We start from the raw sequence: 14743 nt of genomic DNA, 5'->3' as shown, positions 1-14743 counted from the left end.
ACTTGTTTTAATTTTAATCCTTCATTATTTATAATTGTGACGGTGGAACAAAAAAAAAATGTATTGACATTTTCAAAATCGCAAGATGTTTGTAAGTTTTTATTCAGTATTCTCATTACAGTACGTGTTACACACTTATTTTTGTCACACAAATTACTGGGATTGCATTTTCTTTTTCGGAGATTATTACATGACTCTCGCTAATGCAAAAAAATTAAAATAATAGTTACAAGTGAAAAATCACGCGGTGGACTAATAAGTAAGCATTTGGGGAAAGTTCCACACAAAGATGACACACAACGAGGAAAAGAAAATGGATAAAACGTCACACATCCATCTTTGACTCCTCACATTGATTCTTCACTTTGTCTGACATCTTCAACAGAACTTTCATTTCTTCCTCAAAGCATAATCTTTATGATACCAGCACAAATTGGCTGTCAGGTTTGGCCCTCGTGAGTTTGTGGAAAACACTGCTCGAGGTGCTCCTGGCAGTGATTAGCTTTTGTTTACCGCAAAAAAATGGGAAGGTTTCAACTTCAACTCGTGACACTGCAGACATTTTGACTCCAGTTGCACGCGAGAAAGGATTCAAATGTAGAACCGATCTAAAATTCAAACTGATTATCGTTGACATTTCCAAAGTGTCTCGTCGCACGGCTGGCAGTGACGTTTTTGCGGGACGGCACTTACTGGACTTTGCTAACTTGCACGCACAACGTGGCGGCTGTGTGGCGTTGCTTTGGGCGCCCACCAACTCGGGTATGGCGGCTGGCTTTCGTTACGAGGTATCTGCGGTTTACGAGAGCTTAAAACACGGAAGATAACACAGCGATCCCTTCTGAACGCGCTAGCGTGCTACGAAGCGACGTCACCGTGCATCCCGGATGCAGTGTGGAGACCGGAAGCACTCATCAAGCGACACGGCGTCCTCCCATTTGCTTTCCGACATCGCATGCACTCGCGTAAAAAGTAGTCATTGGACGACCGAGCGGCCTAAGAAAGACAACCAAAATAGAAAAGCTTCCCATCCGCCTCCCGGGATGGTAACACAAAACGGCAAACGGAGGCTGGAAGACGCAACGACAGTACAAATATGCAAACGTAAAATGGGTTAAGGAGGCGAAAAGAAAAAGTAGCTTGGACGGTTGTCAAGACACACGATCTTTGCTAAAGTCTACCTTTTGTGCACAACACATCAGTCGTCAGCTTCTTTTGAGAACTATTACTATAGGTTAGGGCCTCTAGCGACCACATGTGCTAAATGAAAGGGGTAACAACAGAGCTGGGGGGTGCCATGTTGTGCCCTCCTCCCTCTCGTGAAAAAGAACCTTTCCTTTCGGACAGCGGGGATGCAAGGATTGGGACAAAAGATGTTTCCCCCTTTTCCCTTTGCGGCTTTTTTCCTCTCCTCTGCTGGGGATTGACGGGAGTTGCAGTGACAATTACGGGAACCCGTTGGTCTCGCCCTTTTTTTCCATTTCTCTCGGCTTACTTCCCCCGTCCTCGTCCGCCTTCTCTTCAGCAGGACACCTCCATGGTCTGCGAGGGGCTGGGCGGCATCTGCCCCCCCTGCGAGCCCTGGGACAGCGTGCGCGAGCGCGAGCGAGAGCCTTCCACCGAGTACGAGGACGAGAGGGAGGTGGTGCGCGAGCGGGACAGGCGTGTCATGCAAGACGAGGCCACTGTGGGCACAGGCGAGGAGGTGAGAGCGCGTACGCGGCACACGCGGTCAGAAAGGAAACACTCGACGCTCACTTACTGTAGCCCATTCCCTGGATGAAGTACTTGAACGCCTCGGTCAATTTCGCAGGCTGCAAACGCAAAGATTCTCCGATCAAATGTGCACTTTGTGCTCCTTGTCTCAACGGCAAGTACAGTGGCGCCTGAAGATAAGAGTGACCCGACGTAGAAGGTTTTTCATGTTTCACAACAATTCATTAAAAAAAAAAAGCTTCAAGCTGTTTAATTGAAGTTTACTGTCAAACTAAACATAAAACAAAGAACTACATCTTGTGCATTTAAAACAATCACAGCTTTGCCTTAGGAAAGTCCGCTTAGCTTAATGCTACCAAACAATGCAAAAAGTCATTCACGTGCGAACGGTTAGCATCGATAGTCGTGGTTGGTAACACAAATGGTGGCGCAACACATGTAGATAGATAGATAATATACCAATACTCACAGGCATATATTCTTTCTCCTGTATGAAAAATCACCAATATTACAGCATCTAACTCAGTCCCAGCGGCCAAGGCTGGAACAGATTAATAGTATTTCCTTTCATTCCAATGGTCAAAGATGAGTCGAATACTAGCGTGTTGTGTTATGAGCAAGGTCACAGAGCAAATTCAAACCAGATCTCATGGCGCCACTGTACTGATATTTTTTTTATTTGATTTTGTTTACCTGCGTGAGCTGGGGGAGGCCACCCGCGTCCGCCATCTGAGGAAAACAACGAAAACCAAAATGGCAAGAAAATGACAGTAGAAGAGCGCAAGAAGAGAAGGAAAGAAAGAAAGAAAGAAAGGCACCTTCAGGAAGGAGGTGGAGGTAGGGTCCAGTTTGCTATTGCATTCCACCTGTCGGACACACAGCGAGAAGCAGCGGTGAGGATGGCAAGCAGGCTGAGGAAGAACGAGAGGCAGCTCGACGCTCGCTACACTTACGGCGGCGTCCTCGTACGGCGCTTGATCCCCCACCACTAACATGACCGGACACCTGAGCGGCCACAGAGACAGAGAGACAACCGTCAGCGTCCGGCCAAATGACACGACGTGGATTATGCCAATAAATCAAGCGGTTACTTGAAGGTGCTGCTGCGATCCAGGTTCAAGTCTCTGCGGCTGAAGGATAAAGAAGATGCGACTGCTGCGGGCGCCATTTGGCTCGGTGCGCTTGTTTGTGTTGAGATTACCTGTTGTAGGTCTTCCAGAAGAGCTCTATGTTGAGCAGGTGAGGCGCTTTGTTGATGCGCTCCCTGTGAGACTGCACCACATCTGTGTTGGATGACAGCTCCTCCTGAGAGTCCCAACATTAGCTCACATTTAAAAGCAGGTGACAGTCGGCATTTGCACTGGACCGTCAGCGACGGACAACAAAGATACCTGGGCCTCGACCACGAGTGAAAGCGATAACATTGATCTGTCATTTGTTTCGATTTGGAATTCTTCATATCTTGCGATGAACGAATGAAGTCAATCAGAAAAAGCCAACGCTTAATCATTAAGTATGTGAACGGTGGGCAAGTGTCAGTTACATTGAGGACATTTAGTCAACTCATTGGCAAAATGTTTTCGGCAGCTGATCCTTCGTTATTTGTGCGTGCAAATTGTCTGAGGGGGCTCTACATTTGTACGCACAAATTCAAGTCAGAGCGTCTTGCCGAATCGCAGATGTGTGTGTCGACGTTTGCGACGCACCTGGCTGAAGAGGTGGGACATGATCTGTTCGGTGAGCGATGACGTCACAGAGCTGAGCTGCAGGCACAGATTGAAATATTTCAGTATGTCTGATCACCGCCAATCGTGAGCGTCCGGTTACCTTTTGAGCCGCCCAGTCCATCCACCCCCGGGCGTTTGGGTCGATGTTGACCAGAACCAGACCCTCCACAGAATCTGGGTTAGCGAGCTGCGCAGAGACACAAAGAAAGAATCACGTAACGCCGCTGTAAAGCGGACCGGGCGTCGACACTCACCGTGAATCTGGTCAAGATGTACGCCCCGGCGCCCACGCCCACGCCGATCACGGTACGGAAGCTGCGGGACACAAGGCCCGCGTTACGCGCCGAAACCTTAGCGAGCTAGCCGCGGCGCGATCCAGTTGTTTTTGGACTTACTTGAAGAACTGCAGGACGGCAGGAATCATCTCCGCGATGGTCTCCATGGACAGGTACTGATACCTGTTTGTAAAGACAAGATCTTTTGTCATTCGAGAACATTTATTGCACAGATCTCAAAATTAAAACTCGGCAGCCAAACAGAGCAGGTTAAAAAATGAATAATAATGGAGTCACAAAGGCACCTAATCCCGTAAAAAAGAACACATTTCTTGAAGGATTAAAGGTGACAGGAAGAAAAGGAGGGAAGGTGAGCTCACCCTGCCGGGTAAACAGCCGCCCCGTCCTCTTGGCCCGGAGCGTCGATGTGGATCAGCGTAAAATTCTTGACTATCTCTTGCATCTCGTCAAACTTGAACAACGGCTGGAAGCAGCTCTTGCCTGCCGACGACAGAGAGAGGTGTGAACGGCGCGCTTGGCCAGAACGACAAGAACGAGACGAGAGCCACGCACTGTCCAGGCCCACGTCGTGGAAGGTCAGGATGGCGGGCCGGCGGCTGTTCCGTGTGCCGTGCAGCGTCACGTGCAGGACGCCGTGGGGAGTCTCAACGCTGTGCTCCTGCAAACGGCGAGGGAACAATTCATGTTCATGCTGCACCCCATCACTCATCACTCCGATCATCACGTGCCGCAGACTCACCTGGCCCTGGTCCAGGAGTATCCTGGCTGCCAGCTCAGCATCCTGCTGGAAACCATCGCCAAGACGAGACAAAAAGTACAGCGCTTCGTTAATTTACGATGTTTCCGGTAACGAGCTGTCATTTGGTGGCTTTTTCTGCTTTGTGTTGTGAGCCAAAATGAGAAGTAGTCGTGTGCTTCAGATACGCCGGCACTTGAGTGAAGTGGGGGGAAAAAAATGCCTTGTTTTTAGCGGCAGTTGTAGGGGGGTGGAAAACTGTCCCAGGGCGTTGAGCGTTTGGGACAGTTGTCCCAAAGACAGTGTTGTGTATTTAAAACAACCACATAACTTTGTCTGCTATCATAAGGCTAGCACACAATGCAAAACACCATAGACGGGCTAACAAAACTCGCATCAATCAAGCGGTGTTATTTACGAATATTGCTGCAGCTTGCTGAGTTGTGACACTTTTTTTGTGTGTGTGCAGTACTATGTATGTCAGTATTATACTGCCACCTGGTGGCCAAGGCACACACCAAAAGGGGCCACACATTGAATTGATCGTGACGCGAAAATGGTTAATTCTTTACTTTCTCTTTAATTATACTCTGACTGTATGTTTAGAGTAGAGCAATAGTTAGTTTAGAGCTTGGCGATATGTAAAAAAATAAATACTATATATATGTATATATAATAGTTATGTTTGTGTTTTACAGATAAAATAAAACAGATAAAATAAAAACCTCTTCAAATTAAATGTGTAGCGACAGACTGATACAAATCATTTTTGTGTGTGTGTGTGTATATATATATATATATATATATATATATATATATATATATATATATATATATATATAAATATGCTCACGGACACCACAGGGTATGTGTGGGCTTGTACTTCCACCGTTTGCCACCGGGGGTCAGTCGCGAGGTGCTGCAAAGCGACTTCAGCAGGAGTAAAACCGAAGAGACCCCGCCACCTCCCCCCACCCTAAGCCCCCCAGGGCTTTGACGTCAAACCGGCTGCATCACAGGCACCCGCCGCTGCAGCATATTTGTGTGTGTCAAACACACACACACACACACGTATTCTGTGCTTGAGGATGATGGCACACAAAAGCGACGCAGTCATTGAAAAGCATGTATGGATATTAGCGTGTGTACAGTGCACGCGTATGTCCTCTCTGACCTTGCTGGAGTCGGCCTGACCAGTGAGCAGCGGCTTGCCCTCCGTGATGGTGATCTCTTGCATCTCCGTCGTCATGGCGATTCGTCCTGGCCAAGCAGAAGAAACCGAAGCGTCAAAATGTGCCGCGAAACACGCACGCGCAGTGTATGTCGCAGAGTTCTTGTGGGAGCTCATGAAAGTCAATTAGTGATTAGCGCCAGCGGAGATGAGAAGAAAAGGTTTCTGGTAATGAAGCAGAGGCCGACAAAGGGTTAGATTGGATGACGATTGGATGGAAGCTCGTTCCCAAGACTTTGCAATGTGCATGCTTTGGATTGTTGACGTGGACGTGTTTAAAGTGGCGGTAACTGAATTGATATCGTGAAATGAGCTGTTGTGGTTGCAAACGTGCACGGTATGAAGATTTGCAGCCTGGCGCACAAGATGGTGGAAACATGAACACGCTGATAACTGCGCTCTTCTGTCTAATCTGCTCCCACTCACATCCTGTCAGGTTTTAATCGGCCTGACACGCCGATCATGGAGGAGCCCGTGAGCGTTTCCACTGTTGACACCCTCACCCCACCCCACCCCCACCCCCCTCCCCGCTCCACAGTTCGGTCGAGGCACGGGCCACTTTGGGTCTCCAGAACACATTGGCAGAGAATAAAAGCAGCTCAACATAGCAGTTGAACCCAGATTCACCCTCCGGGTGTTCTACAGACCGGGGATTTAAAAAACAGCCCACGGAAAACCGATACGGGGCCTGTGATGCTCGACATCATGGCGCCGACCCTTGTTGCTAGGAGATGTATGACACCATTGCTGGGAATCGATCACGGCTCAATGGATTGGATTTGCCAGCAGGATGTCAACGTGTTTATTTCCGAACAGTATGCAGTACTGTAGTGGGCCCGATTCGCATTCAGGGCATTCCAGAGAAAGGTGCACTCGCCCCAGCAGGATATTGGACTATTAATAAGCCGTTAGGACTGAGAACAGAGCAGCTTTGTGGCCCGCCAGCATCTGGACGCCAGCCAGCGGGCACCCCGAGCCAAACTCCCCTCTCCAGGGCGCCCGCCCTCTCTCGCGCGGACGGGCCTGACACTCTCACATACAACAAACTCACGTTGTCTGGCACACATGGGGTGCGCGGTATTTACGGTATGCGCGGTAGACAGGAGACGTTTGACCTTCGGGAGAGTTTTCGACTCTACCGACCAAAACCCGAAAACGTTTGTTCATGTCTAATCATACCTGGCTCAGTGTAAAAACGGCGCCTGCTTTCCCGGTTGATCGCAAACTAGAGGGAACGCGAGGCACTAAGCTAACTTGCTCCACAACAGGCATAGGTCGGCTGCGGTTTGCTAGCTAGCGCAGCGAAACAGTATCCTCACGTATGTAAATGCAATAAAATGAGAATGTAAAAGCATGAAAACCCAAAATTTAAATGAAATGAAGCAGAGAGAGGAATGGACTTGTACTATCTGCTACTTTCAGAAATACTGAATATACGTTAATACGTTATCGTTTTTACACTTAAGTTCATATCGCAATATATACTGTAATCGTGAAGAGATTTATACAGTGATATGAATTTTAGGACATGTTGTCCAGCCCGATCACACACCTGAACACATCAGGGCCATACAGTATTCGCTGACCCCCCCAACACCAGAGAACAGGCATGTGCGCCCCAAGTGGTGCTCAAGCACCTGCCCTTTTTTTTTTTTTTTGTTGTTGTTGCTGTAGCCCATTTATTATTTTTTATATATCAATATTTAAACAATTAAAAAACTACCCGCTCTGTCATCAATTCCACCCAATGTGTTTTGATATTTGAGGGCCATTTATTTGAGTCCTTTGGAGAATTGTACATATGCTCCCACCACTATTTGGGGTTAATCAGAGGCACTTAAAATGGTGGCAGGTGTGTGACCCCCATTTAAGAGTTTGAATATAATTGCTTAATTCTAAACACAGCCACGTCCCCATTTATAAGAGGGTGTGTGCACTTGTGCAACTCTGTTATCTCAGTTTAATTTTACTTCCCCTCTCTTAAAAAAAAAAAAAAAAAAAAAAAAAGTTCAGGTTTCTAGGTGAACTGATGGAAAAAAAATGCTTCAAATAATTTTTCTTGGTCTTATATTTGTATAAAACAAAAATCTGCCGTTTGAACAGGGGTGTGTAGATTATTATTTTTTTTTAATCCAATGCACCTTCCCATTACCTACTTTGTTTATAGTTGTATAATTGACTGTGTTGCTTGTGTTAATAGAAATACATGGTGACGGGTGCCCCTTTGTTCTTTGGCTTTCGCGCCTGCACCCAAAATGGTCCGTACACGTGCCCGCCAGAGGAAGTCCGAGTCAAAACGCCAGCGAGACGGCTTTCCCCGTCTGGGCTTCCGCGACAACAACGGCTCAAGTTACAGGAACCCCCCCCAAAACGGACTTTGCAGGATGTAAACCGAGAGCGAGGCCTCGCACCTTCACGGTTGAGTTCAGTGTCAAGAATTAGAGCCACGAGCCAGTCAAGCGTTTCAATCGCTGCTGGTGGCTGAGCGAACATTGTCGAATTAAATGTTGAAATTTGTTCAGTCCACTGGTCAGGAAGTTCCATTGCTGTTGAAGATGGAACTGGTAGGTGCGACCCCCGCACCACAAGCGGTAACCTCCCCTAGCCCCTGGGATGGCAGGTAATTTGAAGGTCAAACAGCGTCCTGGTTAAAAAAAGGCCACACTTTGTTGTTTTCTTCTAACACGTTAGTAGGCCTGGAAGGACAACAACAGAACCCCCCCCCCCCCTCGCCCCCGCAGGGTGTGTGTGTGTGTGTGAGAGAGCCTCCAAATGCGGCATGACTCACGGAATGTGCACGCACGCGCTTGCTGAAAAACAGTCTGCGCGCGTGCACGCGACCCTTTCATTCAAATCAAGTTCACCGTTTATTCCCCCCCCCCCCCCCCCTCCCCAACCAGCTCTGAAAAGGTGGACTCGTAAGACACCCCCCCCCGCTTGACATTGAGGAACATTGTGTGTTCTGGCCTCCCCAACAGCACCCCCACACCGCCTTTCCAAAATACCACCCATCACCTCGAGAAAACATCAAAAATTGAGTGCTCACTTCAGTTGTTCAAGTTCATGCAAGAGGAGAATGTCAATAGTGACCTATTTGCAGCTTGTCAATAGTGACCTATTTGCAGCTGTCATGATGGGGGGCATGCCACGTGTGCACGTCAATAAACGCACACATGGGGGGATGGACAAAGAGGGTCCACTCTGTCATGCATTAATATTTACATATATGTCACATGCACGCGCATGTTTGTTCTTCTGGAAGTGCAGCATCTTAACAAGCGCATCTGCGTCACGTTACCTGTTTCTGCAGCACAATCTTGGGGAGATGTCCGACGAGGAGTCCAAGTCGGGCCTACTGCCTCCACACGGGTTCTGGTGCCGACTGACTCGCTCCGAGCTGGCTTCTGCTCCGGTCGGCTTTGTGTTCGCCTCTCCGGCGAGAGCGCAGTTCTGCACAAGGGGGGCGGGGCTTGGCCCGTCAAACGAAAGGGGACGTGTTGAGGACTCTGTCGGGAGGGGGGCGAGGAGTGGTACAAGTTCTGTCTCCTCACGTGCGCCACAAAACCCTCACAGTGGGGTCGCAGTACATTATAGTTCGCCGTAGGTCAGCGCGTACACAAACAGTACGAGAGGTGCCCGGCGTGTGTGTATGGCGATGGTTCATGCGTCCTGAAGAGCCCCCACCCCTTCTCTCCCACCCCATTTTCAGCTCCACATTGGTACAGTCCAGCCTTGTTTAGCAGGCAGATAAACTATCATTATGTAATATATGGTATTATACCACATATTATAAACGTGTAGGATCATGATTTATACTGTATAGCATTGATTTTATCTGCATGATCTTTTAAATCAGGTTTGCATCCATCATTTTTTTTTTTTTTTTTTTTTTACATATTATTTTTTATTTATTTCATGCAGACACAGTAACAAATGTTAAATACTTGCGCAAATGTTTTTTTTTTTTTTTTTTTTTTTTTACACACATAATTCAATGTCTTCCAAACATTCACTATCATTTGTGAGATAAATGTGTGTGTGTAAATAAATACATAAATAACAAACACGCAAAACAGCTGCTTGCACACATGCCAACCATGTTGGGCATGGCTGTACCCAAGATGCCAGCTGTCCCGCTCGGATAGATTAACGAGCCCTCGGGTGACGTAACACACCCACCAGGACCCCGAGTGTGTCGCACAACATCCGCACGTTTGTGCGCTCGAGAGTGGACAAGCAAGAGTCAACTCGCATTGTTAAATGTCTTTTTTTAATTCACATATTTAGCCCCTCCCTCTTCCTAAATTAGGACAAGTGAAAGGGCAAGTTTAGAAACCACCACGCCCAAGGAAGAACTACCTATCAGAGAGCGAAAGGCGTGACCGACAAGTTGTCAATCGTTTGCGTGCCCTCTCGGCAATTTGCCTCACCGCAAGTCTGTTTAGCGTAATGCTAACGTACAATGCAAAAGGCCATAGATGGGCAAATGAATAGCATCAATGTCACAGTGTTATAATGGATATGTATTTGAACACAGTGGAGCAACACATGGAGACAGAACAATTCTCACAGGCGTCTTTATTTCAAAAATAAATTAGTCACATTTCCATTCATTTCCGTGGGGGAAGGTTGGACTTTCGCAAGGTGAAATCAAATCCAATGACTGGTGCGGCGTGACGGTTGTTACCATGGCAACAGGCCAAGTGCAGCCATCGCGGATGACGCTGATCGGTCAAACTAATTGATGCTGGCACGTTTTGACAGGAGACACTCACACGAGTCCTTTCGCCTGACGGGTCAATAAGCCGCCAGGGTGCGTTTGTTTCGCCTCACTTCACAGCAACCTCTGATTCCTGATTTCCGATACGGTGGAAGTCTCCTGTCCATGTGGAGCTGTCAGCTGCAGAAAAAAAAAGGGGGGAGTATTTATGTATTTTTTTTCTCCAGGAGTGATGGGGGAAAAAAAGACAAATAGGGCTGCTGGTCCTTGGCCAACGGCTGACTCCGGTTGTTTGACATCACAACTTGACGGCTGGCCTACTTTCAGCGCCTGTGACGTCGGCCATTCTGTAAAACTCACCCACCCCCCACCGCCCCGAACCAGATGAATCATTTACACTTGCCAATAACCTCATTTTCAAAGATGAAAGCTCGGCTCATGAATATTCATGAAGTGGCGCAACAAAACGCTCTGACAAGCTTCTGCCATATGGAACTAACCATCGGAGATTTAGTGCTAAAAACTGCAATTTGAAAAAAAATAAAAGTAATTTACCCGGTACTTGTTCTGTGCTTCTTTTGTGACCATACAGGCGCATACAAATAAGGGTCAATATAAAACCAAGGTGGTATCCCAAAACAAAAAACACTAATTTAAAAATTGGTTTTGTTTGTTTGTTTTCCCCGACCAGTGTCCTTACCCAAATCCAACTAGTGCAAAGCATTTTTTTTAAAACTGCACTGTTTAGCGAAAGCTCGCTTATATGTTAAATTTCGACTCGAAACACCCAAAAAAATAGAGCAAGCGACAGCTTCAAACTGGGAAAAGTAAGTTGGGGCACTTGCAAGACAAGGTACCACTGATGCAATTTGTCACTCGGAAGTCGGAGGAGGTTGTGTTGTTTTCACAGTTGCTGGTGCACAATACGCTGCTGTTCGTTGTGCGTCCACGAGATGGCGCTACCAATGGAGTTACAAAACCATTTTTTTTTCAATATAACATAAATGAGAAAGTAAAGTCATAGTCAGGTTTTTTTTTTTTAAGTTTAATTAAAAAGATGCTGTGGCATAATAAAGTACATCTGCATGAGCACACCACGGAGCGCAGGCGTGACACTTCATTTTATTTTGAAATCCGTTCCTTCTCTTGCGCACTTCCGCCCTGTTTCCTGCTGCTATTCCCACACGGCCCGAGCTGCCAATCATCTCTACGAGTGACGTCATGAGGGATTTGCGACAATGTCAAACATCGTCGCGTGCGCTCGCGTCGCGTCCAAGCGCCAGACTCCATTTAGCGTTTCGGCCTTGTCGCGTGTTGCACCATTGTTCCAGGTAAGATCCGCGACTGTCTTTATTTCAACCGTGACCGCGTCGAACGATTGCCTGCGTGTATTTGCGGCTTTCGTGAAAGTCACGCATAAGGGGTCAAGTTGTATGCGCTAAATGGGAGTTTGTCGCGTTTGCGGCGTCGTTTGGCGTCTGGTCCTGATGTGGATGTGAAAAGTTGCCTGTTACGTAAAGCGAGTGCGTGCCGCACGCCGGAACCGAGGACAGCATCGAAGTTATCATGAGTTTTCAAATTCAATGCACAAGAAGAGTACGCAAAACATAAACCTGGATGTCAGACTTTTTAAAATTTTATTTATTTTTCTTAGCAAGCACATCCATTTTTTCTCTTTTTTTTAATTTTTTTTATTTGGGCAGCTTGAACATATGCACTGCACTTAAATACAGTTAAATCAACTGTACTTAAATGGTTTAATTCAAATGTGTTGCACATAAAGGTTAAATAAAATGTTTTACCTGATTAAATGTTTAAAAGCATCTATTAAACATTAAATTCTAAAGTTTTTAACTTGAGCGTTGAAGGTGAAACTGCACGGTAATTGTAATAAAATTGATTATAAACAAAATCATTTTTTCGCATACCACTAGAGGGAAATCACACAGAATGACTGACTTAGCCAAAGATGCTATGAGGCTAACAATGTGATGTTCTGTCGCCGAAATGAAACAAATAAAAATAATAAATGTTCAGGACGGCAGCAGCACCCAACCCTGTCGACAAAAAGAAATGGACGGAATTTTTTAATTTTTTTCTGTCATATTATATTTCCTCATGTGATTGCCGGGAGCAGGTGAACGGCGCTCAGTCACCATGACCCGTTATTCCGAGGGATACGGAACCGAGGTACACTCCAAAAAGTATTGAAAGCAGAAGCTGTGAAACAATTCCATTTCCAATTGTAGCACCAAAGTTGATGTTCATTTCCCGACATGCGCAGGAGGAGTGCGTGCTGTCCGACCCCCAGGGAGAAAGCGACGCGGACGCCGACATCGAGGACGCCGACTGCAGGTGGGCGCCGACCTCGCACCGGATTTCGCCGGCTTTCGTCTCACCGCTTCCAATCTCGTCTTACCTCTAGACTCCAAGAGCCCGGCTCTCTCCAGCGAATCAGCTCGCGGCGCCGCAAACGGCAGCGCCTGGCACGGCAGGACACCACCGAGAGCGAAGATGACGGCGGCCTCGCTCACGGCGCGCATCGCTGGAATCTGCGGCTCAGTCCCGACAGGACGCGCAGCCGCACCATTCTGGAAGTACGTGTTACCCGGATGATGAGAAAACCTGAGACGGGTCATTTATTTCTTTTTTAAAATGATGCCCTTACTGCCGACAGACCATTGTTGTGTAAACGAAACTCCTCAACACGCGTCAACGTAGTTCCTTGAGCCCAAACTGCCACAAGATGGCGGAAAAGCACTAATTTTATCGAAAACGCCACAGCTCACTTCAGCATAGTTCCCTGACATCAAGATGACACAAGATAACGGTGAACCACAATATTTCTGTTTAAACATGACTCGTCAACTCACTTCAACATAGTTTCTCGACAGCAAGGTGCTGGAAAGCCGCTATTTGTCTCGAGGAAACTTCTCAATTCACTCTTACATCGTTTTTTTTTTTTTTTTTTTTTTTGGGACACCAAGAGGCCAGCAAAGCACTGTTTTTGTCTCAATGAAACGCAACTCACGTCAACATAGTTCCTCGACGCCCAAATTTAACTCCAGAACTCACTTGAATATACTGGGTGACAGAGCACCACCTTTATCGAAATGAAGCTCTTCAACCCACTTCAACATAAAGCACCTCCAAGTAATACTTTGATCGCAAACACGAGATCCGTTCACAATGGCGACAACGATCCTCACTCGATCTGCCGTCCTCGCAGGAGAGCATCTCGCAGGTGAGGCCGCTCGTCATCTCCACGTCCGGCGCCGGCAAGCGGGCGCAAGCGGCCCCGCGACCTCGCACGTGCGCCTGGGCGTCGCCCCTCGCCCCCCAGCTGCTCGTCCTCTTGCTCGCCCTCGCTGCCGCCATCGCATCCTTCCTGCTCCCGTGGGTCAGAACCTGACGAGCGCGGCGGAGAGTCCGACGGGATCGCGCGCCAACGTGTTTTCACTTTATTTGTGTCCGTGTCAAACATAAGAACGCTCACTTGTCTTACGTGGCAATTTTGGTCCTAAGCGAGGTCACCCCATCTTCGAAATAGACCCGCACTCCCAACAATGACGACTATGCAACTCCTGGGTTTGTACCGTGCTAGTTGGCGCAGTGCTGAAGAACGCCCCCCGACGTCCTTGTCCCCGTCTTGAGCGAGCGCCACCAAGACCCGCTTTCAAATGCGAGAGCAGCAGATGTGCGCCATTTTAGAACTTCATGTACTGTACCTCCATTGTCCTGATACGATTTATACAAAATGTTGTTCAAAGGCTAAATTGTGGTTTGAATTGTCCTTTTCAGTGTTTACAGGGTCCAGAGTGTTTCAATAAAATGACTTTTTTTTTTTTTATTTGACTGAATTTTTTGAAGACTTGGGATCATCTCAAACCCCTAAACATGTATCAAATATCACAAAAATTCCAATTATCTTAGTGAGCGGTCAAATTAGATGACAAAAATTAGATGGTCAAACAGACCATGTGTTGTAAGGCTTTTGAAAATAAAACAAGACTACGGAGATACGTCAAGGCTTAAAAAAAAAAAAAAAAAAAAAAAAGATCCGGTAAAGTCAGGTTTTACAGAAAGACTTAAAATAAAACACAATTCCATGAACAGAAAGACTTGAAAGAAATACCATTTATAAGAAGGCTTTTTCAAATTATTTTTAAAAGGGACACATCATGGCTTTGAAAAAGACCATTTTGTGAGGCCTTGAATAAACACGAATCCTAAGACAGATCTATTTGTGGCCACAAGGCGGCGCCAGTTGGCGGGCAAGGGCCAAATTAGTGACTTCCGGTTTACGTGTTGGCGGGA

General features: G+C 47.0%; 2 protein-coding genes across 4 annotated transcripts; one reads left to right on the top strand and one right to left on the bottom strand.

The window, feature by feature from the left end:
• Positions 1 to 86: 86 nt before the first annotated feature.
• ndrg2 (NDRG family member 2) lies at positions 87 to 9281 on the bottom strand. Of its 3 annotated transcripts, none has more exons than XM_061668711.1 (16): positions 9005 to 9236; positions 5650 to 5735; positions 4479 to 4523; positions 4292 to 4397; positions 4099 to 4219; positions 3839 to 3901; positions 3698 to 3758; positions 3544 to 3630; positions 3423 to 3479; positions 2918 to 3021; positions 2808 to 2846; positions 2670 to 2721; positions 2535 to 2582; positions 2410 to 2445; positions 1763 to 1814; positions 87 to 1685 (listed from the first exon to the last, which is right to left on the bottom strand). In XM_061668711.1, exons 2-16 carry the CDS (start codon positions 5722 to 5724, stop codon positions 1522 to 1524), a joined length of 1110 nt encoding a protein of 369 aa, XP_061524695.1. In that variant the 5' UTR covers positions 5725 to 5735; positions 9005 to 9236; the 3' UTR covers positions 87 to 1521. The 3 variants fall into 3 exon arrangements, with proteins under 3 accessions (XP_061524695.1, XP_061524696.1, XP_061524693.1); XM_061668712.1 differs by having other exon boundaries at positions 4479 to 4520; positions 9005 to 9235; XM_061668709.1 differs by having other exon boundaries at positions 2535 to 2721; positions 9005 to 9281.
• On the top strand, positions 1386 to 14276 carry si:ch211-63p21.1 (uncharacterized). The gene is made up of 5 exons (XM_061668713.1): positions 1386 to 1705; positions 12564 to 12616; positions 12711 to 12781; positions 12852 to 13023; positions 13656 to 14276. Exons 2-5 carry the CDS (start codon positions 12584 to 12586, stop codon positions 13836 to 13838), a joined length of 459 nt encoding a protein of 152 aa, XP_061524697.1. The 5' UTR covers positions 1386 to 1705; positions 12564 to 12583; the 3' UTR covers positions 13839 to 14276.
• Positions 14277 to 14743: the final 467 nt, after the last annotated feature.

This window comes from Phycodurus eques, chromosome 23, assembly GCF_024500275.1.
Source record: "Phycodurus eques isolate BA_2022a chromosome 23, UOR_Pequ_1.1, whole genome shotgun sequence".
Lineage (NCBI taxonomy): Eukaryota > Metazoa > Chordata > Actinopteri > Syngnathiformes > Syngnathidae > Phycodurus > Phycodurus eques.
Note: the sequence above shows the minus strand (reverse complement) of the source record. Positions and strands in the feature narration are given on the sequence as shown.